This window comes from Nilaparvata lugens, chromosome 8, assembly GCF_014356525.2.
Source record: "Nilaparvata lugens isolate BPH chromosome 8, ASM1435652v1, whole genome shotgun sequence".
Lineage (NCBI taxonomy): Eukaryota > Metazoa > Arthropoda > Insecta > Hemiptera > Delphacidae > Nilaparvata > Nilaparvata lugens.
Genome location: NC_052511.1, coordinates 19,377,584 through 19,403,537, shown reverse-complemented (window position 1 = coordinate 19,403,537; position 25,954 = coordinate 19,377,584). Strand labels below are relative to the sequence as shown.

Below are 25,954 nucleotides of genomic sequence, written 5' to 3'. Positions count from 1 at the left end.
ATTTGTCTTGTTGTAACGAAGAGATTGAGACCATTTGCAAGTCTCTATCTTGAAGTAGTCAAAACGAAAAATCGATTTTATAGTTGTAGCTTGTTACCTCATGCATATGGAAATACGCACCAGAAATCATGCAGGGTTTTATTTGGAGAACTCATTTTTTGACGTACAGCGCATGAAGATATATCTTACTAAAGTTGAAAAAACGCTCTAAATTTCATATATTTAAAATTTCTCTTTATCTCTTGCACAAAGAATGTTATAATGGAATGAAATTTGAACAAATTTAGAAAAAAGTTATTTTGGACTTTTGAAGGTTATAACTAAAAAAAATATGCGTTTTACAGGAAAATTTTATTAAACAAAAATTGTGAAGGAAGATTTTCAAAATATTTTCGTCTAAAAACGGTTAAATATCTTGAACGGATATTGAAATACAAGCGATATGGCAAAACCCTGAAAATTTTGGCTGCCATCTTGTTTCCGAGGTATTTGCCTGTGATTTCGACTTATCATCATCACGATCCTTATTAATTATGCTAGACTTAACGAAGAAATTGAGACATATTCCACGGCTGTTACTCAAAAATGACCACGGAATGACATTAGCGCCCGGACTATATGGTAAGTTATCTAGCTCATGTTTTAATTTAATCCTTTTTTTATTACGTTCACTATAATAATAATTTTATCCTTTTCCATAATGGAAATTGAACATTATTTGTTTTTAAACCATTCTCTTTTGAATATGCAAAAGAATTGTTGGCTATTATTTGTATGAAATATGATTTATCAATTATTCATCATCACAATGAAACTAAAATTTTAATTAATTTTTATGTGTTCAATACCGGTGAAAATGGCAACTATAATTAAATGCTGCTCGAATTTATTCCAAAAAGAAAAATCATGAAAAAGGTTTCAACAAATATCAAGGTAAATTTATTTTGTAATTTCTTTATTATTAATTCATGATCTATTTATTTAGATTATTGCAGTTCATGCTACTCTTGGTCCGTCCTGTTTCAATCTACAATCAAATAGTGTTACTATTATATTTTCAATTATTTTTTAAATGTCTCAATTTGACTCTTGTGTATTTCATGTGTTTCTATTACACTATCAAAGCCATTCTGTATTATTGTCCAATTTCAATAACTAGTTATGTCTTAGCATTCAATGTCATTGATGTGTTTTAAAATTTATGGAACTTTAGGTGTCTATTAATAGAAGACTAATAATATTCAATACTTTTATCCAATTTTATCGATCATCATCAATTGAAATTGGAATTAGATGTTTAACCCCATAAATGTTTATCCAATGAATTGTTGTTGTGTAACTTCTATCCCAATAATAAGTGTTAGTTTTTCTATCCACCACTAACTGCGATGCTAATATCACTTGTAATTTCCACTTGATGCACATGCAGTAAGTAGGAAACTTTACAGTTGAAAAATGGCCGCATGGTGGTATATCAGTTTGAAATACAGGTGTTGCAAGAACCAGAAATCATTATTTCAAAATACTGTCCATTTTTCTGGCTACAGTATAACAGTTAATATTATCCTGAATATGATTATCAATAGATATTTTCAAATCTTGGTTTGCAAATTTTTCAAAATAAATCATTTGCAATTTACAAAATGGTTTTAATTGTCTCGCTCAATGGAATTGTTCGAATATTTGACAATACATTACAAATATCCCAAAGAGGATTCACATAAACCAATTTTTTTATTATTTTTCAATCCATCTAGTCAGTGAAAAATCTGATGAGTCAGTTTTTCAATGATGTATCTGCTTCAGCATTTAATATAAATGTGATAAGTAGTCAATGCTCTCTAAGTAGTAGTAATTTTTATTTTTAAATCCAATCTCTTTTCTTTGTTCACCAAAATGTAGTAAATGTCTATTTTCATTGAAAAATATTCTTCTATAGTAGCATATCATTGTCTTGCTATAATAATTGTATTTTGTTCTGTAATATAGTAAAGACTGATGTTTTTATAGATTTCTTGTATTTTTTCATTAAGCCCATCCAAATTTTTTCCCTGTTTTTGATTTTGAACTTCAGTGGCTTTCTAATTAAATTAATCTATTACTTCTGTTTTTTATCACTTAAGGTGAAATCATCTGAAGATTTCCGAAGGAGAGTTTAAAATACAGTAATGTTTTGCAACTGTTACTCTATCAAACTACAACACTTGAGAGAGATATAGGAATCAACAGCAATAGTTTTTGAGAAGATCAAGGTATGACTTGTTTGTAGATGGTTCACTATTTTCATATTATCTTCAGTTGAAATAATTTACTTCTGTATGTTTCAATAGTAGTATGTCATTTAAATCAAAATTTAATTTAAAGTTCAATTTATTTTTCAACAATGATGCAGCCCTATAAATGAATCAAACTATTTTCCACGATACCGTGAAGCGTAAACTGAAACATTTACTTAATGAGTAGGCCTACATCAGTAGTAGCCTATCCACACCAATTTTATCAGGTACATCAGTAGTAGTAGCCTACCTATAATTTGATTTTGTAAAGGCCTACTATAGATAGCCTATATTTTGATTTTCAAAAGCAACTAAGATCGCTTGCTCAATAGAAGATTATAGAGTGGTATCCATTCAAATAGTTTAGAGATAGATCACTCACAAGTTATTCTCTAGTCTAGAACGAGTCTACGCATTTACAGTATTAACAGTTCACATTGGTCTCATTTCCAATGAACTCATATGGTACTATAATATTTATATGACCGTCAAATCTTGGAAAAAATAAACTTATATCTGATACAAAGAAAAGGTTCAACAAGATTGAATTAAAAACACAGCATGCAAAAAGTTTTAATATTGTGTATAAGCTACATCTTATTAACATTATTATCTTTGATTTTTTGGTAACCATCAAGTGAATTAAAAATTTATAACGACTCTATTATAGAATTTAATGTAAGATCAGTTAGTTCAAGTTCAATGTCATTCGCTAATGGTAACAGAAGAAAATAGGTTGTAAACTAAAAATAATTACAAAGTAGGCTAAAACTAATCTAATATCAACTAAGTTTATACAGTATGTTGTTCTCATAATACTAACAAAACAAGGGTTTGGTAACTAAATTAAAGCAAATAATTCTGCCATTTTGTTACTTTCACCGTGTTTTAGGAACATCAGGATAGTTATTACAAAAACTTTCTATTCTACAGTAGTAACAAGATGGTTTTGTATAGGGTGAACTTATTCAAGTGAAATGTGCTTCTTTTAATTTTATGGTTATAGGAATAGTTTATCTCATAATTCGCAGAAATATTAGTGATGAGCATAACATCGTAAAACAAAAATTTTCATGCCAGGATTTATTCACCAAAAATAAAATACACCACTTCTCATTTACCACAGTATTGTGTCACCTTTCCTACATTTTTTGTAAAAAAAAGTTCAAGAAATTTCAATATGCATTGAATACAGGTAAAGTTTGTTTTAAAATGGGTTAGAATACAAGTAGGGAGAATACATTTGTAAGGATTCGTTAGAAGCTGCAGACCTTTTCGTGAACACTATCAACCATATCAATTAGGCATCAATAAATCATCAAAATATAGTTGTAATTTGGTCTACAACGATAACTGTTACTAGTAGGAATATTTAAAGCTCGATCCACTTGTTTTCCCAATGAAACTGGCCGTTTATTCGAATTTCTATCTCAATAAATTTCTCTAGATAACCGAGCTTCATTTATATGCATTATCATCATCCTATAGGCTACTATCACCAACCAGAAATTGAATCATTTTTATTTTAGAACAACTAATACCGTCATGGAATTTACATTCATAATCACCTGCTGGTTTTGTAATAATGGAAATACAGTGTAGTCGGAACAAAACGAACGCTATTCTCATGCATGACTGGTCTGCGTCTGGTTCAAATTATGCTAATTTATAAAAAATACGGTATTCAATTTGCGTTTTGAACATTTCTATAAGCAATGCGATGAGTCGTAAAAGACATTATTTTTCCAGCCAACTAGCTACACAGTTATATTGATCACATGAAAGCTATACACTGATTGTGTATTTCTTCTAGTAAACAACAGTTACATAATGATTGGCTGCAACTATGTTTCCAAATGTAGAAATACTACTACAAAACATTTTTTATAAATAGAATGAAATGACAAATTTCGGAAAATTTACCATATACGGAACCGATTAAAAAGTGGAAAAAATAAAGGTGGTATAATTATAGTAAAAGAGTAAAACAGACTTTAGATTTCAAAACAATATTATAACATTGAAACAGGGTTCCTCGTTCTATCAAAATTAACAAATTGAATTATTTAAATATTATTGTGGTAATCTCTCTGTATTTTTTTATAGTAGAATTCAATCGAAATCGACTTATTTAAGTAATCAACAATTTAAATAATGAAATATTATTTCTCTGGTAACATTTTACATTTATGACATACACATGCCTAATAATCAATAGTGATAGAGATAGAATGGAAATAGGCCTCTTTTTTAGAAAACATCTTTCACTTCTCTTTTAAAAACGATTAACTTCTTCAATTATAAAACCACAAAATTTAATTGGAAACATACTTTTCATTTCGGGACTCATCTCAACTTCTTACTGAAAGTAGCCCTTATTATCTGATAGAGGTAAACTCCTTGTTGGGGAAAAGTATGGTGGGATAATTCAGAGATTAGTATAATACAGGCTATTAGTCAGTTTAGTGACAAGGATGGAAAAAGTTGGGCTATTTAATGGGTGAAATCTTATTCATTCATTTATTTATCTACTCAAAATGTGGGAGCATACTTTGAGGCCCCAGGATTTGCACAAAAATTAATAATAGTTATCGAGAAATACAATTTCGGTAAAAATATTTATGAGTATTTCGTAAAATATTCTACTCGTATTCTATATATTCCATATAATGTTCACAAATCTCGTTTCTCAAAATCAATCAATTTTATGAGGTTCAATAATCAATACAGCATTCCAGTGGAAATGGAATTTATGTATATATTCGAAAGATCTAGTTTTACCGGTTTGGTTTGGTTCTGAATTTAATTTACAAATTTCAGTAAGTTTAACATATTCCATCCTCACATGTCATACTTGTAACATATAGGGGAAAATCCTGCAAGTTATCTGCGCCTATTATGTAGTCCTATAGATATTCTGTTTGTTGGCGACATGACATTCAAAAATTTAGTACCTAGGTGATTTATAAAATTTTGTCTCTTGAGTTTTTAATAATGTTCGGTTGTAGATTAACTTATATTTAATTCAGGCTATCTTTTTATGAGAGGTTTTCAAAATTATTTCTACCAGCATTATCTGTGCTTAGGATGATACATCGCTGGAATCCTGTTCTGACTTTTTTTATTCACGTCATCGGTCACGAAATCATTGAAATTCGAAAGATGTGTTGACCTAAATCATGGTTCCAAACCGGATTCTGTGCATCATGAGTCGATAAATTTACTTTGGCAAATCGGTAGTGCTCAATTGATTGGTTTTTGACAATATCCCTCAGCAAAGCATCTGTTAATAATGTGTTTTAGTGGATAGGCAATACAATCACTTATTACTTTGAGACAATGCGTGTTAATATTATCTACTCCTGGAGAGGTATTATTTTTCAAATCACCTATAACTTTGGAGATTTCTGATTTGCTTGTTGGATTTAGGAATATACTATTTAACGGAGGTATATTTAATGATTTTGGTATATTTAAATTGCTTGAAGAATTACACAGTTTTTTTGCATGTTCAACTCCAACATTCACAAAATAGTTGTTTAAAACCTCTGCATCAATTTTAGGTTCAATGAATAATTTCTCCTTTTCCATTAGTTCAGTGATGCACTCCCATGTTTTCTTAGAATTATTTTTGTATTCCAAAAATTTATTGTTGTAATAGTCATACTTGGTTTTCTTTATTATTGAGTTCAAGTTATTCCTATAAGCTAAGTACTCTTGTTTGAGATTTACATTAAAAGGTTGTTTGCTTAATTTGTTATGCATTTTATCTCTTTTTCGAATTGCTGAAATTAAACCAGGCGTGATCCACTTCTTCAAGGGTTGCTTGCTATGCGGCAATTTTATGATTTTCGTGTGATTGGTAATATTCTCATTAATTATGTTTGTGAATTTATCCACCAATATGTCAATATCATCTGTATAAAGTACCGTATATAATACTTTACACTGGTATTATAACATTATATAGATGGTATATATATTGAATGGAGGATTTCACTCAAGTATTAAAAATGGGACGTTTTAAAAGATATAAAAAAAGCAGACTGCGTCCTTGAAATTCTTGGGGATGTTCAATAACCATTCTTTGCATTCTTTGGGGGGTCCCAAAAAAAGTCAGCAGGGTTCAATAACGACTAAAGATTTTTTTGCGAGGATGAGGTTTTTTTGGAGGGGGGTAAATACTAAAATGTGAGATATTTAGGGGGGGTTAATACTAAAATGTGAGATATTCAGGGGGAGGTCCGTCCTTATGCTTGGAAGGGGGGGGCACTTGGATGATGAAATCTAAATTTTTTGATTAGCTAGACGAACTACTCACAACATTATCAGTAAATACTGTAATATCTCATGAATTTCTTACATCAAAGTCAATTTCCAATATTCCACACTTAGCCTACAACTTTGCGATGTAAAATTGAATTCAGCTCATAATTTTACGATTATAGAGCAAGATCATGTAATCAAGTATGCGATTAATAGCGCGTACTGCCATTTTGTTTTACACTCGGGGAGTGAAATCACCATTACCAAGCACTAGTTGAAACTGTTAGAGCTCAAATAACACTTATGTAAATACCGAGACATAAACTTCACTTGTCTGACATAGAATCAAGATTGATGGAGTGGAACAGGTTAATGCTCGTCATATTTATTAGCGGTCGTAAAAAATTAGTCCAACTAATAGTGCATTTGATTTTAAAACTCAAGAGCTTGAGTGGATTGACAAGACATGTGTAGTAGGCCTTCTCGACAAAGAGAGAGAAAATTGAGAGAAGAAGAGGCAGAGAAGGAAAGAAAAAGGGAGAGAAAAGAAAGAAGATGAAGACTATCAAATATAAAATGGGAAAAGGATGAAGGAGGGAGAAGAAGAATCTAGAAAAGTGAGACCGTAAATTGAGATAACAAAAACTTACTGAAGGAGATGGAATAAAGGAAGATGAAGGAGAGAGAAGAAGAATCTAGAAGAGTAAGATCGAAATGAGGAAGGTCTAGAAAGTACCATGATAGATAGATAGATATTATATTGATAAATAGATAGATAAATAATGTCTTCTTATTTACTCTTTATTAAATTGAGTGTGATGTGAGTAAAGTTGTGGCAATAAGATCTCCCTTTTCCACTTAACCCAAAAACTCTCAATAAATTGATTGAATGATTGATTGATTGATTTATTATATGCCTTTATTAGGGCGGAGTTAGGACCTGGTCCTCTCTGCCACACGACCCTTTACAAAATAAGAGAAAATTTACATAAGAGAGAGAGAGAGAGAGAGAGAGAGAGAGAGAAATAGAGAAAGGATAAGCTCAATAATTAGAAAGGAGAAATAAGGAATCACAAAGAAAACACGTTGGCATAGAAACTATGATGTATTGGAGAATTCTTATGAATATATATGGAGAAGAGGATTGTCATCCTCTCAGGAGTATACTTGAAGAGGATAAGAAAATAATAACAGAGAAAAGAAGAGTGAAAAATCAAGAACTTAGTGAAGAAAGACAATATAAGAAAGAATACGATGAGGTAAAAAGGAGTGGAAAGATAAGGAATGTGATTGGAGAAGGAGGAATAAAACTTGAAATAAGGCATAAAAGAGAAGGAGAAAATTAGAGAATAACAAGAAAGAGAAGTGGAAGAGCGAATACGAGAATGAGAGTAAGTTTGAACAGTTTATAGAGGAGGAAAATATTATTTAAGGGCGATTATTACTATAAGTGGAGACGAGAGTTCTTAATAACTAACTATTTGAGCTGGAAATGTTACACTTCCTTCACTAATGTGTAAGAGGCGACCTTTGAAAATTACCCAGTAGTTCAGGTTTTGCAGGCTAGTACATCATCATCATCAGCCTGTCAGCCAGAGTCTTAGCACAGATTAGATGTTACAAGAGCATAGGCCTACTATTATACGTCATCTTTTTCACACTTCTTTCAGATTTTGAGAGTCGGGAGAGCCTGAAAGAGTTTTGTGGGAGGAAGAGGAGTAGAAAGAGGACGACGAGAAGAAGAAATGAATCCAGAAAAGTAGAATAAGAAGAAAACTGAAGAGATGATGAAGATGATAGTGAGAGGGAGAAGAACAAGTGAAGAAGAAGGAAGGAAGGTGGAGGAAAAAAGAGAGGAAAAATAATTATATAATTGTAAGAATAGCAAAAGGAAGATGAAAGGGTGAGGTTGGAGAAGAAAAAAAGTTGTTTACTCATTCATCTTCTGCTTCTACACTTTTATACATCTCCACATTTTCTTCATCTTCTTATTCTGTTCCTTCTCCTCCATCCTTCCCTATCCATAATCATCTTCTATTTTATTCTCAGTATTGGTTATTTATGAGGAAGAGAGGGAAAGAGTAGAAGGAGGATGGGTGGACGGGTGGAGTATTGGAAATTGGGAAAGGTTTTAGACTGAATAGGATGGAATTACTTTTTGTTCATACAGATTGCAATGAATGAATAATTATATAAGTAGAATAGGTAAAATAAAGATTTAGAAAAAGAAAATGAGAATACAGGCAGGGGACGGAGAGGTAAAAATGGAATAGGAATTATTAGTGATAGACATGTTCCTCATAATTCCAATTTTTCTAGTCCAAATCGGGCATTCATTGTCCGATTTTTGTACAAATTTTTTGTTGGCAATTTTATAAAATGATAGTGAGTTCAATGTTCCTCATAAGTCCAATTTTTCTAGTACAAATCGGGCATTCACTGTCCGATTTGTTGTCCAAAGCAAATTTTTCTAAAATGATCGTGAGTTCAAATCCAAATAATAAAATTGGTTGAAGTTTCTCTGGATTGTAGACAGCAGTAGACGAATTAAAAAAACAGAGCAAGGATGAATGAGAGAGAAGAAGAGGGAGAAAATGAGCATTTGAAGCAGAAAATGAAGGAAACGACGGAGAAGAATAAATTACAACTATTTAGTGAGAGAAGAGACACTTTTTAAAGAGTTTCGCAAAGCTTTGGACAGAAGTAAGTAGAATGTAGTGTAATCTAATGCGAACCAGTTCTACAATCGACATTCATTTGCTAAGGCAGCACCACTTGCTTGCATCAGTCTAGCATTGCAACCGGTTCACAGTAGTTATTATTCGAAATTATCTCCTAAGACCCTTGAGGTATGGTACCTAGAATGGGTGGGATGTTGCGAGTAACGCGAAATTACCGAATCAAAATTATATGAGAAATGGTACGGTACTTTATAAATGCTACTTGAGAAATATGAGTATATGGTGAGAATAGATAATTGCAATACTATTTATCGAGGATACAAGGAGTGAGGGGTTGGAATTCAAATTCAAAGTTTGATCGAGACGTTGATAGCAATAATATAGACGTTTCTGGAACTTCAAGATCATTTTGGAACTAAGCTGATATGAATCTATTATGAAGGGCCAATAATTTTTTCGGTTTGGAGCTGCTTTTCAAAATTTAAAAGCTTAATAACTTATGAACTTATGTGAATAACTTCAAAAACGTATGTATTATAAGTTGACTCTTATAATAATACTGTAATTAATATATTTGTATTGTTCATTTGAAAGAGGTTTCTCTGAAGAAGTTCAAGCTAGAGTCCTTCGTCCTAAAGTCCTTATAAGCTGATTAGGAGTTCCCCTTGCCCTTGTCCTTTCCCAAGACCGGGTCCCTTGTCCTAAAGCCCTATGAAAAATTCTATTTGAAAATTTCCCCATTGACAAAACAAAATTTCTCCCAGAAGCATTTCGAATGAAGAATTTCTGATAATTTATGTTCCTCAGTTTTGGAAAACCTATTACAAAAATATTCAAAGTGTTGGCTGATTTGGTAACCTATAAACCTATTGATTTGACCTATAACCTATTAGAAAGCTATAACCTATTGACCTATAAACCTATTAGGATTGTTCGAAGCATTTCTACTCTTATGAGTGGAATAATATATGATACTGTAACTCTTGAAATAGCAAAAGTTGAAGCATGAATCATGAAATTAAAATAATTTTAAAAACTGTGCCTTTCTTGTGTAAAAATAAATTCGTTTGAAAAACGACAACGCTCATAAGTCTGATGAGATTGATAGGATAACGATTCCAGAGATGCAGACTGGAGAGAACTATAGAGAAATGGAATGTTGAAAGGCATTCTAATCCGTTCTAACATTTCAAGACTTCAAGAGTACCGTACTGTAATTGGAAAACTTAGTAATGTAAGGGTAGGCTTCTACATTCACTAGTAATATACGTGTACCATCCATAAATTTTGAAAAAAAATTATAGAAGGCTCACATTCTAACACTTTTTATTGAGCTCTCAGTAATCAGTATTCTAATAACATCTCCATCATCACGTACTCAGAAATCAGAAACTCATTGGACAGACACATTAGACCCTAGTGAAGGTCGTACCACAATCATTGAGAAAAGTATGACAAAGTGATAATTGTGGTTTCTTGTAGGTTTTTTCAATGTCGATTGACACATATAACCAGTTCCACTAAACGGTATCTTCGGAGTTAATTTTAACGGAAGTCCTCACTGTTCTCAGCTACGGATCAGTTGACGGCTTTCCACTTCTTATGATGTAATGCGTTTTCCTAGTGGCGAAATTATAACTGAGAGAAAGGTATTGTTAGTTAGTTATTTGATTAGGGTCATGCATCAAGGCGATCTTGTTTTTGTAATGATGATTTAGAAAACGAACGTTAATGTCCTCCTTTGGCACGTTGTAATAGTGATTGACGTTGGTTCGTAACGATTCGAGGTGAACGATAGTGAAGCCTTCAGAGAAACAATGATTATTCGAAATAACTATTTATTTTGAAGTTATAAAATTTATTAACTAATTACCGTATTAGGTATTGGAAAAACAATACTGGTTCAATTTCAATATTGATTCCAGTGATTGCTAATGAAAAAACGGGAATTTGAATAATTATTATTGAGCAGAATGATGAATTATTCCAACTGTATCTCCGGTTAAAAGATGATTCTCATTCAGAAGAGGGTATTATACACGTTCATCGAATCATTTGAGAATATTAAACCATTTCTGGCCTTATACACCCTACATGAGTATGGTCCTAGGAGTGTATAGGCAGAGACTAATAATGCAATGTAATTGTATAAACGGTATCTTCTCTCTACCATATAGGCTAGAGTCTATCTTTTGAAGTGACTACCTTTTTGAACTGTTTGTAAATAAACTGAAGTGGGCGATGGACATTATCTTCAGAAACAAAATGGTACTTATTTTATAATGTTAACTTCCTCATGTTGAAAATAGTTCAAAGTTCAATAATCTTTGTTTAGTTATAGGTTGTTAACCGTTATCCAGGATGCGATTAACCAATATAATTACAATTTTCAAGACTATTACTCCAGGAATCATGCAATATAGCTTTATTTTCCGAGTGATTTAAATAGTAGCCTACAGGTAACATCTCAAGGCACAATTTTAGTATCCACAACGTTATACTGAAAATGTGCCTCTAATAATTACTATTACGATTTTGGGATTCTATTTCATTCTAACTCTCGATTGGTTGAATTTGGAGGAAAATATTTCAAATCAGGTGAGTTGTGTTTTTTAGAAGTATGGTAACTTTCTATCACAAGTTTTATTATAGTCTACCCCAACAAGATTGTATTGTTGTTTCGTTTGTTCATCTCTATCACTAAAAATGTATCACCTGTAGAAAAATGTTATTTGTTAGTAGGAATTTGATATGACGTCATCCTACAATCGCGAATGCTGAATAGATTCTTGAACCAAAATTTGTATCAATCCTAGTTCTAATAAGTTTTCAAGTTACTCAAGTACGATAAAATACATCAAATAATCAAACACAAAAAAATCAAACCAAATTACAAATCAACTACTGTTTCGCATCAACTAACTCTTAAATAATACTAGAAATTTACAACATATTTTACAAGGTCAAGGACATATTCACCCTTATAGGTTACCAGGTCATACTGTGACAACTACTTCAAGGCTGTTTCTATTGAGTCGAAAAAAGATTGTCAAGGTCAGAACAAAGTCGGTCTACAAACTAGGTCAAATTTCACTTACATTTCCACAAACTAGGTCAATTAAACTTACATTTTTCACAAACTAGGCAAATTCACTTACACTTTCCTCAGAATAGCAGGTTAAATTTCACTTACATTCTCCATGAACTAGGTCATTTCACTTACACTTTCTTCAAACTAGGTCAAATTTCACTTCCACTTTTCACAAATTAAAGGTCAAATTTTACATACACTTTTCACGATTATTCACCCACCAATCAGGGATCAGCAAATATTGACAGTATAGTTTTCCTGAGATGTTTGACTCCGTAGTCGGGATCAGGGGTAGTTGCACCCCCTCGCTTGGTGTTGCCGCTCCCCCCCGGCGCTGGAGTCGAGGGTGATGACGTCAGCTTATTTAGAAGACTTTTGGCAGCTCGGAGTTTGGCAGCTGATGTCTGGGCCTCTCGTTTTTCAGCCACCTAATTGAACAGATGGTATTGAATTAACAATATCACATTGTCAGAGAAACAATGAAATTATACTTGAGATGTTCGGAGTGAAAAATCTCAATTTTTAGAAAACGCTACTCTTTTCTCTAATTCGGAAGGAGAACAGTTTTGGGCTCAGCCTGTTGTTCTCTCCACAGCTTCATGATTGGTAATTTCATCAATGAAAATAGATGTGTAGCTTACGTATATCAACAATCACCTGATTTTGGAATATATTCATATGAGAAATGTAGTCCAGTATATTATCTCTACTGGCGATTCAATTCCTCATTCTATAGCTGGTTGCTTCCAATTTATTAAATTCATTATACATCTCTCAATGTTCAAATAGTTCCATTTATTTCTACATTGTTTTTTTGTTTCTTCATCTACTCATATTGATTTATTTTCGAATCACGCAGAAGACTGAATTTTCAGAGGAGAAGAAACAAGTTATAGCTTCTATTGCAAAATACTTGTACTATTGAATAAAATATAGGCTTGAGTAGTCCAGATCAAGGTAAATTTCAACCACAAACTATAACTCACTATCACGTTCGACATATAACTTCTCTACTCATAGAAAGCATATCAAAAGTGAATTAATACATTTTAATCTGTAAAGGTTGATCGAAAAGACGAAAATATATTTGAAAGACTCTTGAAATATCGATAAAAAAACTCAGAGCTGAAATACTGTATCAAGAAATCCACCATATATCCGTTAATTTATGCTGTCATATGCAGAGTCTTACAAAAATTGTAGCAGTCGTTCAATATTGGCCTAATCCTATGAGCTATAATGACTCAATGACTCTATTTTTTAGATAAATCGATCTTTCGGAAAGTCGAGAGAAATCTATATGGAATTGATTATTTGAAAACCTCCCTTTGTCACTACTTATGATATTCAAATTTCCTAAATAAATTTGTGAACCAATTTGTCATGTAAACATAAATCCAGTTTTGTTAGGCCGGTTACAGTGCTTGACCGATCGTCAGTGCGTATGTACCATCCTAACCAAGGATGCACAAGTAATGTATATTATGCACGCATCCATAAATCAAGGAATAACCTAGGCCTACCTGATTGGTGGCTTGTAATAGGGCTGTGGCAGCTTGAGGTCCCAATTCCCACTGCAGTTGTAAGTCGGCGTTGGGTCCTATCCGGAAGCCAATACCATATCGAGAGTCGATACCTGAAGTCAGAAATGAAGTTATGAATCAAGTTCAACACATTTACTGTAATTAATCGATAAATACATACAATCTTCAAAAAGAAATCCACTTATTGTATCATATGTAGTAAGAGGTTGATCAGAATAGCCCCTCTCACTAAAATATACAGAGAATAATAACTAAAAACACAAATTTAACAAACCCAAACTTACAAATTTCCCTTTCTTTCCACGTTTGATATTCAATCTTTTGAATTGAGTGATTAGAATGTTAGTTTAGCAGGTAATTTATTTATTTAACTAGAAATATGACAACCTTGAAATTATGCTAAAATGAGCCAAAAAAGTGTTGTATGTGGGATATGATGAAGAGGAATGAATGGATCTGAATTTCCATTCCTCTAGGGAATGATTTTGAGCTTATAACTATCAGTGGAGCTGGCCTATTTAGTATTTTCTACTGTTAGAAGAACTGGGCTCAAACAGTCACCCTTCCGACAAGAGAACTTGGAGCATTCCACTCATCCAAACTTAGGAATCAGATAACTTGCTGACCACATGATTACTGAATAAACAATAGATGATTCAATCAATGAATGAACGAGATACATTAGATATTAGTTGAATGAGAATACTAGTAACTATTTTCAACTCACCAGCCCTTACAGCTGGAATTCTGGAATAGGCCACGTTTAGAGCAGTGGGCAAATCTTCGGGGAAGAAGAGACCAGCGTTGGCAGCTGAAATTATTGAAATTGATTATTATTGATTAATTTCATGCTAATTATATCGAGGAATTTATAAAGTTACTGAATGATTGCCCTTTTGCATATCGCACTGGTTGTAACTCAGCAAATTATCAAATATTAGGTGGAATGGAACAATACAGAATGGAAAATGATAGAGACTAATCACTAAATAATAGCCACCTATACAAAGTACAATCAGCCCTAATCAATTACTTGGTCAAGTTTGTTAGTAAAACATTGAGTGATTCAAGTCAAAAATATGTTCATTGTCATTACCAAATAATTAAATGTTATTGAGGAAGCATGCTTGTATGAACGATGCTTGATAGATACTGAAGGATTATTGATAACAAACCAACCAAACGTTATGATCAATATTATGATTGATAAAAACCAACAAAAAGAGGTAGTAGAAATTGTAGTAGTTTCTTACAGTATTAACTACTAAAGTTAGTGCAAGATTGTGATCGCAAAAACTGCGACCAACGATTATATAATTTATAGGAAACTAACAAAAAAGGGCTAATCCAAGAAATTCCATACAAAACATATCGTACTTGTAATCACGAAAACAATCAGAAAAAGATTGCCCAATCAGAATCAGATCAAATTGTCAGTCAATCAGACTAAGCTTGAATCTGATTCACTATTAGAACAGAAAAAGGGTAAATCTTATTGATATTGTAGTAGAAGTTTTTCTCAAACAGGATAACAATCTATATAGTTCGATCCACCTCATAATGTCAGCATTCTTCCATCATCTCTTTCAATGCCTCCCATTCAACCAATGCTGACAGTGGAAAGTGAATCCGTAACAATTGATATAGTGTTATCTGCTTTAAACTGTCAGTATTTCTCACAAACACCTCTATTCCTCCCCATTCCATCAATTCTGACAGTTGATAGTGAATGGCACAATAGCATTAGAGACTCGTGATAGCTCGTGATCTCTTGAACCATTATTATTTGATTGGCGATGTTGTTCCTGAGGAGGAATGCTGTTCGAGTTTAAATTCTTTCAATTTCTTACACGACAACCTCTAGTCAAACCCACCGTCTCCAATTGCGGAGGGTTTGATCATTAACGACACGATCTCTTACCTTATAAAATACTCTATTTTACTGCTATATAGAAATATCTATCAATGCTACCCTATGGAAGGAATTTCGCAGCGATATATAAATAACCATCAACCCTACCTTATATGTACCGATTCTGGTACACGTTAGTATGCTATACCGTATAGTTAGATTCACTGCTGTCAGCATTGATTAAATGAGAAGCTTTCATGTTATATATGAGGAATGCTGACAGTTTCAACTGAATCTCACAATAGTTACTATTTGAAGAATGTCAACTCGTAGGAAAGCAATAGGTAAGTACTGATTTCCTTTGCTATACTTGTGATTGAGTTTTCCTGTCGTATTTGTGATTCAACGCACGTTGCTGATAATGTAGTTGATGTGGGGATTAGAATGAGGATTGTTATAGAAACTGATAGATAGGATTCGAACTAATGAACACTGTCTGAATTACTGAACTTGGAATTACCGCAATTGTATGAAGAATTATGTTGCTGGAGGCAGAGATGACTGTTCTAACTCAGTCTTTTGAATTTCATTAGTGATGTTGGTTCTTATAGTTCGTCAGTCAGTTTTTCGGAGAGTCGATACATGATACTTCACATGATATTATAAAGGGAAATTGAGTAACACATTGACAAATTATAATAGCATTTCTTGATAATGAAATGAATTATTTGAAAAAAAACAGAGAACTTAGTTATGTTAGTTATTCTTTTTAGTTAATTGTAAGGATTACAAACAACTACACGCTTGGGGGTTGGCAGACCCCCCAAAGGTTGGCAAAGTAAGTTTTTACTTTGTACTGTGAGTTACATTATCATCATTCACTTTGAATAATCTTTTACTATGAATAATCATTCTTGCCTCGCGAAGAAAGTCAAACAATATAATGGCCAAGCCAAACAAAGCGTTCTTTCAGGCGTTATCAGACGAGTCGTCAGGACAGGAAGCTCTCCAATAGGCTGATTGTGTTGGCGTTCGGGAATCAGCTGATTATCAGCCAATTGGAGAGATTTTTGCCCTGCTGAATCGTCTTCGTGTGGCTTGGGCCAAAGTCTACTGTTCATACAAATATTAGTGTCGCTTCCAATTTTGGCTATTCTTTAAGATCTGATTTGTTTAAATGCCATTTCTTTCTATTAGTAAGGTGATTAGGGTTTAATTCTTTAACTTACTAGAGATGAAAACTGCTAACAAGTAGATACATCTCTTGCCGTGTCCCATCACTGAAACAAACAAAGTGATCAAGTAAGTCAATAAAAATTCAATTGAACTATAAAGTACAATATAGAATAGTTTGGAGAAGTGATTTAGGCCTATTCAGTTGAGTACGCAGCTACAGTCCAATAACTATTCTCCGTGTCGCTTCCAATGTATATAATAGAATTAGATCAACCTTAGTCGACATAGATTTCCACTTCAAAGATGTTATAATCTTTATCAATTAAAATTAAAAACTGTGCTAACTATCAAGCATATACATCATGTATATGGACCAAAATCAAGTGACGAAGCAGTGTGTGATATAATAACCTCAACTTTTGGACAACATTAACTTTTTATCAAGATGTTTGGAGAGAAATAGTACAGGCTCAGCCTAGCTTTTCCTTCAAAGTCATAATTTATTATCCGAGAGCTGGATTAGTCATCTTTCTTGAATTAAGCTACAGTAATATGAATTGACTGATATCAATAAGGAAAGTACTGGAAATTGAGTTAAGCAATTAGGATGACAAACCAGGAAAACAGTCATAATCCCTACACATCTTATTTCCAGCTTGGGACTAGGGCAACCTGACATTACTATTGCGTGTGAAAACAGGAAAATTTGCAGATAGGGGAGTGGAAGTTCATATTGTGAGAAGTGAGATCACTACATTCTGTCAGTAAAACTCATAAATGAGATCAATGTTCCCTACTTAACCAATGCTGACAGTTTGAAGCGGACCTCACTGCAGAAGTTGATGCGTTAATGTTTGCGAAATGAACCTGCTTTGCAAGTGCAAAATAATATCCATAACTGTGACACTGTGGCAGTTATTATTGCTGTTTCGAAGAGTGAACTGGAGATTATTGCTGTGTGAGTACTGAACAGGATTGGAGTATTTGCTCATCTTTTACGAATTATGACTAGTAAACTAGTCTTCAAAGGCTGAGGCGGACTTTTTAACAACGAATCATCCGACAAATTTACTGAAATAAATAGAGTTGATCGCGAAGATACCGCAATCATGTTTTTATAAGAGTGTTATAAGTCTAGTATGTAGATTATATGAGTCTAAAATTATTTTAATTTGGTCATATACTCTATACAACTACTGTATATACGCTCAACTATATAGTAATATACGCTCATGCTGTATATAGTTCTATTCATGCTGGGTGGTTGTTTAACAGTAGGGATGTTATGGGAAGAAGGACTTGACGCTTACAGACTTCAAGGGTTTCTAAAAACTGAATTTAGTCATATACTGTAGACACAGAATACAGCATGAATGTTGTATTCTGTGACTACACACTTCATCAAATTCGAGACAACAGATTTTTATTGGCTCATGATTGAAATTATCAGTAATCTTGGCTTATATTATGTGAAATGTGTTCTTCTATAGTTCTAATCTTCCCATCATTGATAGTTTTGATAATAATTTTCCATTCCTAGTCCAGTTTATTCCCTCCAGGGTTCTAGAGAATACAACATAAATAATACGAATTACTGTCACTTCAGTCAAGTGTCATGTGGATAACAAAAAGTATTACTCTTAGTACTATGTTAGATTTCTCAAATTTCAAATATATCTATCACTTACAGATGGAAATAAATCACAAATTGCATTTGTTCAAATGCTTATTAATGAATAATTATTATAAAACGTAAATTCCAATTAAATACTGTAAATCATCCCGAAGACTTCTGGTACTGCAAATATTGACAACAGGGTTAACAGCTAGATGGAAATTCGATTAGCGCTACTATTTAATTAGGAGGTACCGGGCTCGATTCCCGGGCTGGCAAAAAATTTTTTATAGTAGCGCTCATCGAATTTCCATCTAGCTGTTAACCCTGTAGTCAATATTTGCAGTAGCAGTAGTCTTCGGGGTGATTTACAGCATTTAATTGGGATTTCGTTTAATAATAATTATATCTATTACTTCTATTTACATTCTGTAATATTTTATAGTTGTGAGTTTGGAAGCTCATCACGCACCACCCAATTCTCTCACAGATCTCGCACCAGTCTCTAACTAATGTGGACATAATAACAACGTCGAAAATAGCTGAAAAAATAATAGCCCAAGGCATCACTAGCTTACAAACATGAATGAGATACTTATGTCGGTCAAACATCGATGTTGACACTTATGTAACAATTCCTCAGAAACAACTGGTGCAACCAATAAATAACGTTTATGTATGAGAAGAGGTTGTCCCGGAAAAGAATCATAGTAATCAAGGAGGAAACCAAATGTTCGCTTTCCGTGATCATCGCATATCGCATCTACCACTTTCAAATTATTTCAGTAGAAGTTACCAAGATGCCTGCGGCTTATAAATATAGCAATCCACTTCAAACTGGCAACATTGGTTAAGTGGGAAGATTTGATGTTATTCATATGGGATACTGACAGTATGAGGTGGAATTACTATACTCATTTAGGAGATTATCTCGTGTCATTCAAATACATCTCAACAACTATAGTTAAACTGTTATAGTATTACGGTAGAAATAATATTATACAGAGATGCTCACGAAGGGTCTAACAGCCGAAATCCATAGATTCTAGAAATTTCCAACGAAAATGACCAGTAAACTTTTCTTATATCGACTTTAGTTTTCGAGATATATCGATGTCTCGATATTTTTGAAAAACGCCAATAACTGGAAAACTATCAATCAAAATCGTATCCTAAGGATACGGTTGGAAAGGGGAAGAAATTTCTGATAAGATTCGTATAACTTGTTCCTTTATTTGACGAGTTTCAACTTTTTATGAGCGCTCAAAGTTGAAAAAAGAGCACAATCATTCGAGTTCTAAGTCAAATATCAACCAGTTTGAACTCTCATAAAAAGTGCAGAAACGTCAAACAAAGGAACATGAATGATAAATCTCATTGGAATAAATTCTCCTCCTCTTTGCAACCATAATCCTTAGCATTAGATTTTGACTGATAGTATTCTAGTTATTAACGTTTTTCAAAAATATCGAAAACTGAGGTCGATATAAGAAACTTTCACTGGATTTTTTGTTGCAAGTTTCATCTAGAATCTATGGTCTTCGGCTGTTATAGCTTTCAAGGAACACTTTGTCTGAAGTGTTCTTCAGACAATCCTTCAATGCTTGTCGCCATAGAGCAAAAAATTATGATCCAGCTTAAAAAGATAACTCATTTTGTGAAAAAGTGAGATTCACCTTGGACTATCATAATTCTTCATGAGTGACATCAATGGTTCCTATTAAACCAATGCTGACAGATTAAAGTGAATCATTCTACACATAGTAGGCCTTCTATGACTTTATTATAATAAGCACAAAACAATATGAAGTCTTTTTGTGTAGTTGAGAAGTTGATATCGTGGTACTTTCAATTTTGAATATCAAATAACATAATATCGGATGGACACGTCAAACTGACGGTCCCGGCTGAATTATGGCAGTCGTAACGCCCATTGACGGCGTTATTCAGGTTAGTATAACCAACTTCCGTCAGGAACTCCCCACCAATAAAAGCCATACGAATAAAAAATTAACATGATAACAGGTGAAATAGGCTATAGTGTGGTCCACGTTATAATGGCAGTGGATAAAGATAGGAGAATAGCGATGCCAATTCTCTGCATTAATTAATTATATTTCTACACCGTCAAAAACATAATTGTCATCGTTGTGGACCTAGAAAAGGATAGTACCACCGGCTTTGTCAAATGATAGACTAGGATAGCAAAACCGAAGTTGATCATATACTGTCACTAGCCGTCAGGCTCGCTTCGCTCGCCATATCTGTCTAGCCAGGGGGCTCCGCCCCCTGGACCCCCGACTGGATCGTCCAAGAATGAAATCAGCAGGCTCGCTTCGCTCACCTGCATTTTTCATTTGAGCATTTTTATCATATGTTAGGACAATCTAGTCGGGGGTCCAGACTAAACGGATATGGCGAGCGAATCGAGCCTGACTGCTAGTAATATAATATTCCCAGGATTGAAGTAGCAGTGCCCAATCAATTTTTCCGCGATAAATGCATTTAAATCTTCAACTTGGTGCCAACCTAACTAAGACAACTCAACTTAATGCCAACCTGACAAAATTATTAATTTAGTTGCCAGTTAACAACTGTTTCGAAGAGGTACTCTATCTAGATTATAGTTCTATAGTAACATATGATATGGAAATTTGAATTATAATTAAGAGATTGGGAGAAGAAGAATATACATGCTAAAAGACGAACTTTAAACCCTTAAAAACAACCCTTAGAGTTAAAATATTGCCAAAAGATTTCTTAGTGCGCCTCTAAAGGGCCAACTGAACATACCTACCAAATTTGAACGTTTTTGGTCCGGTAGATTTCCAGTTATGCGAGTGAGTGAGTGAGTGAGTGAGTGAGTGAGTGAGTGAGTGAATCAGTCAGTCAGTCAGTGAGTGAGTGCCATTTCGCTTTTATATATATAGATAGAAGATTAAGATTATAACGTGGACCGCACTATATATCAATCTATAATGACATTCACTTCAGACTTTCAGCACTCCTTACCAACGGTTCCCATTCAACTAATGCTGACAGTTTGGAGTGGACCTCACCTTATGCATATATTTTTAATGCTTTGGGACCCATATACAGATATATCAAGTGTGTATTGAGTAGTTTTAGGAACTCAATATAATTATGTTAAAAATTTGTTTGTAGCAAGTTTAGTTTACAAACGATTACAAGACCGCCTAAACTGACTCTAATATTGTCTAGACATAAGCGTATGTAGTGAGACTCACTTTGAGCTGCCAACATTCCCTATAAATAGCATAGATTGTTCCCATTGAACCAATGCTGGCAGTTTGAGACGAATCTTACGCCGACCACACGGCCTAACCTATAATTTTCTCCGAAATTCATGTGCACGCCTGTCGTTACGGAGTACGTCCCATTAGCGGTCATTTGTCAGACAAGTGGAAGTCGAGGCGAAAATGTTAACTGGATTCGGTAGTGTTTTATGGGCCCGCGCTGTAATCAGAAATGTCCAGACGTATTCGGTAGTCCGGTCATCATGCTAGCCTACGCCTGTTATGGGAGGGATAATTTGGTAGACTTGGAATTTGTGTTGTTAGTATTATGGTCGTGTTGGAGGAAGCTAATGTAACTTGGTCTTTTGTAGATACTTTTGGTAGTGCTATGTGATAGTACTATGATCTGAAGTTTGAAAAGTCGTATCCTTCTTATTCTAATGCCCAAATAAGTGCACTATGCATGGGCACGGAATAAGGAAATACTCATTGTTCATTAGGTACTCCGTGACATGGGTAATGAGATGAGAAATGATAAGATGATCCATACGTTTGGTGGGATTCGAAGCCACGATTTTGCCGGCATCTGTGTCATCTCATTTCAAAGCACGCCTTGTCTGACTGAATCGCATCCTGTGACGATAAAAGTAAGGCTCAACTCACACTTACGCGACTCAGGTCGAGAAGAGACTCGACTAAATTACTGCGTTTATACTATAAGGTTAGTCGCATATTGAGACGCGACACGACGTGACCCGAGTCTGCTAGATGAGTTAATATCATATGATCAAATTAAAATGTTCACACGTGCTAGCTTTGCCTCAATGTGAACATTACAATATAATATGATCATATAATGATATTAAATAATTCATCTAGCAGACTTGCGTCTCAATTTGCGACAAGCCTAATAGTATAGAAATTAGAAATGCCTTGTCATGAAATCTTTTATGGTATTTCTATGGACCTTGCTCATAGTCAATAGTGCGGTTTCCCTACTCATATACTCTGTACAAAATAACTTCTGACATGGGAGGGACAAGCGCAGCAGAGAATGCATACAGAGGTAGAGATGCAACGGCGGCGAAGTTGCCGTTCTGCATCGGGCAGCATTCTCTAATTTCTCGTGAGTATTCAAGCCCTCATGTTAAACTTACGGGGTTTCCTGTCTGGAAGCCTTCACTCGACTGACTCTAATCGACAAATTGGCAACTGCACTTTTACCTACGACTCTATCCTTCACAATAATTGGCTGACCTCTCTCTATTTCTACGAGCCGCATATAAGTCGAAAGTTATTTTGTACGGAGTATAGAGATTGATGAGAATCTTACATGGCTCTCTGTAATAACCAAGAGACAAAGAGACAAAAGGTGGAACTACTACCCATTAGGGCAGGGCTCTCTGACACTCAACAATAGAAGTACAGTAATAGGAATATGAAAAGCTAAAATGGAGTTTTCAGCTGAACCAAAGAGTTTGTAATTACATTCTATACTCTCTGGGTTAACAGGAACTCCACTAGAGAAACTATGCATAGTTAATGTTATTCAGTTATTCTTGAGGTGAATCAACTTTGACTGCGATACTTATCAACTTGAACATCAATTTAAATAAATCTATCCAATTTGGACGTTTTTCACAACAATATTTTCCGTTAGTCAGTTTGTAATCAGTTCTTATCAGTCGGATCCGACAACACGCTATCATGCAAACAGCAGTGAGTGGGTCAAGTTGAAAAGTCGACCTATCAACAAAACCAGACTCATGCGTAATAGCAACAACAAAACAACAAAATGTTGATCAACACTTCTCACAACTTTTAAGTTGTCGTCTAAAATAGTGTGACATTCTGCGGCAGGTCACCTGTCAATTCTGTTGAATTATGGACTTTGATGCAACACAAATTCAAGAGAGCGGAAAATAGAAGATAAGGAAAGATGGAGTGAGAAAGACTTTGCAGGTTTTGGAGGAAGAGTGGTTTGATGGAAACTGCACCGGTTCAATACCTACGACCTTGAGGCTCTCACTGGTATTATATCTTCGATTTTGTTAGGTGGTTTTAATCGTAAAATGCTATCCTTGCTACTGTCATTGCTTCTCGTCATCTTGCTAAGTATTGCAAAATAGGTCCAGTTTTTCAGTTTAATCGTGTTCAACTTTCTGAAGGATATGATCGTTTTGCAGATGAACTCTGATTCCTTAGATAATGTAACCATTGGATTTGCTTGTGAATGGTTGAAAGATATCATCAATTTATTGAAGTTTGAATAATATAGCGGTAGACATTCATGACTATGATGAAAATGATATGCTGGATATAACATAAAGATGAATTGAAATTGATAATAAATAGCTGCGACTAGAATAATAAGAAGTCAATTTGAACAGAAGACAAGAGAATTTCAAGAAGGATTCTTCAATTAAGAATAATTCATGAAACATTATAAACACTTTTATAAAACATTAAACATGATCATAAAGTACAGAATTCTAGAAGACTCTCCTGAATTCTCAGGTCCTTATCACTGGACGCTATGTGTTGGTAATTGAAATAAATTGGGATAGGCCTGCGTAGATTAGTCAATTCTTGCAGGTTTGTAAAATGACCAAGCAGTAAAATAACGAATTATAGAAGAATCTCACCGGCTACACCTCGTGCAAGCATGTATGGGATTTCTATCAATTTAATAACTCAATTAGTTAAGAAGAACGTTATTATCTTTTGAAACCTCACCGGCCAGACGGTGGGAAAGCTTACAAAATGCTTCACAATAACTGATAAAACATGTTACAAAAAACAGTCAAAAGCAGAGAATGTTTACAGGACTGTCTTTTCAATGTTAATTGCAAAACTCTGAGAATACTTGAGAATGATAGTTAGAGATATAAAGATTATTATTTTCAGAAAGCATAAATTTAAAAATAAAGATTTACTAGGTGAATGCACCAGTTACCGACAATTTGGAAAATATTTTGTGATTTTGAAAGATTCCAATTGAAATTTACTTATTTTTATTCTCTCCTGCTTCTTGAAGCTTTTGAAAGAATTTGAAAATCCCTCCCAACATTTCTCGCTACTTTTGTAGACTCAGATTGTTAATGATATGAATCAAAAAAATCGAGCTAAACTTAACAGATGATTGGAAATATGAAAATTGATTATCGTATATAACGTCTTTAACAAAGCACAATTTCACGGATAATATTATTAAATGATTTAAGGGATGATTTGAGAAGTATGCATTGGATAACTATCATTATCCAATAATCCTACGGATACTTGTACAATCCATAACTACCAATGATATATCTACAGTGAACAGTTACGTTTCAACCTTTAATTACTGAAAAAGTATAATTATTCTCAAATACCAAAACTTGGTGTAGATGATGTGAAGATAGGTTCAGAGAAATAGTAACTGATGAGATTAATGATAAAGTCGAATGAGACACATGAAGAGAATGAAGTAAAGCATATGCAGAAAATATTCAAATATGATAGTAGCATGGTATAAAATAATGGAATTGTCATTACGAAAATTAATAGAATAAGATACTGATGTTGGGTCAATAGTGTCTTATTAAAATTTGTAATCAGTAATAGGTATTCAAAAATGGAGAGCGAATAAAAGAATTGAGAGAATGAAAAGAAATATGGAAACAAGAAGTTAAGTGAAGGCATAATAATTATAAAAAAGGAGTGAATTAAAATGCATAATGGAGAGAGAGGATATTCTTGTTATTCATGGGGTAGTGGGCAGTCAAACCTGCAGACTGGGACTCGAATCGCGTGATAGAGGTGTAGGCGTATTTCAGATTTCTGCAAGACAATTTAATTGTGCCCGGTTGCGTAAAGTACGGTAATCTCTCAATTAAAGTATCCTTCGCCTCGTGACCAATGGAACAATCGGATAATTATTCAAAAAACGGGCCGGCGTAATTTCATTGACCAACAGCTGGATTACGTGTGGATAAGAACCTGTAATTAGACATGTCTGTAATTGTAGTGGACGAACAATTGCAAGGGTGTTGATGAACTTAATGGGCCGATATGTAATTTCCGCTGAGGATGTAGGAATGTTCATGTTCGTGTGTGGCTTGATGAACGATGTGGATTATGATTTTAAAGTCTAGTGTGAAGGAATAATGAAGAATAATGTACAGAAAAATAAGAAGAAGAATAGGAAATAAGAA

At 33.8% G+C, this 25,954-nt stretch overlaps 1 protein-coding gene across 1 annotated transcript in view; it reads right to left on the bottom strand.

Annotated features, from left to right (window-relative positions):
• Positions 1-6,202: 6,202 nt before the first annotated feature.
• LOC111055866 overlaps positions 6,203-25,954 on the bottom strand; it is a 46,649-nt gene continuing 26,897 nt past the window's right edge. The window contains exons 3-6 of the mRNA XM_022343171.2: positions 16,940-16,990; positions 14,586-14,669; positions 13,838-13,950; positions 6,203-12,742 (exon numbers count right to left, since the gene is read on the bottom strand). Coding sequence (XP_022198863.1) covers positions 12,539-12,742; positions 13,838-13,950; positions 14,586-14,669; positions 16,940-16,988 — 450 coding nt within the window. The 5' untranslated portion in view covers positions 16,989-16,990 and the 3' untranslated portion in view covers positions 6,203-12,538. The remainder of the gene's footprint in view (positions 12,743-13,837; positions 13,951-14,585; positions 14,670-16,939; positions 16,991-25,954) is intronic.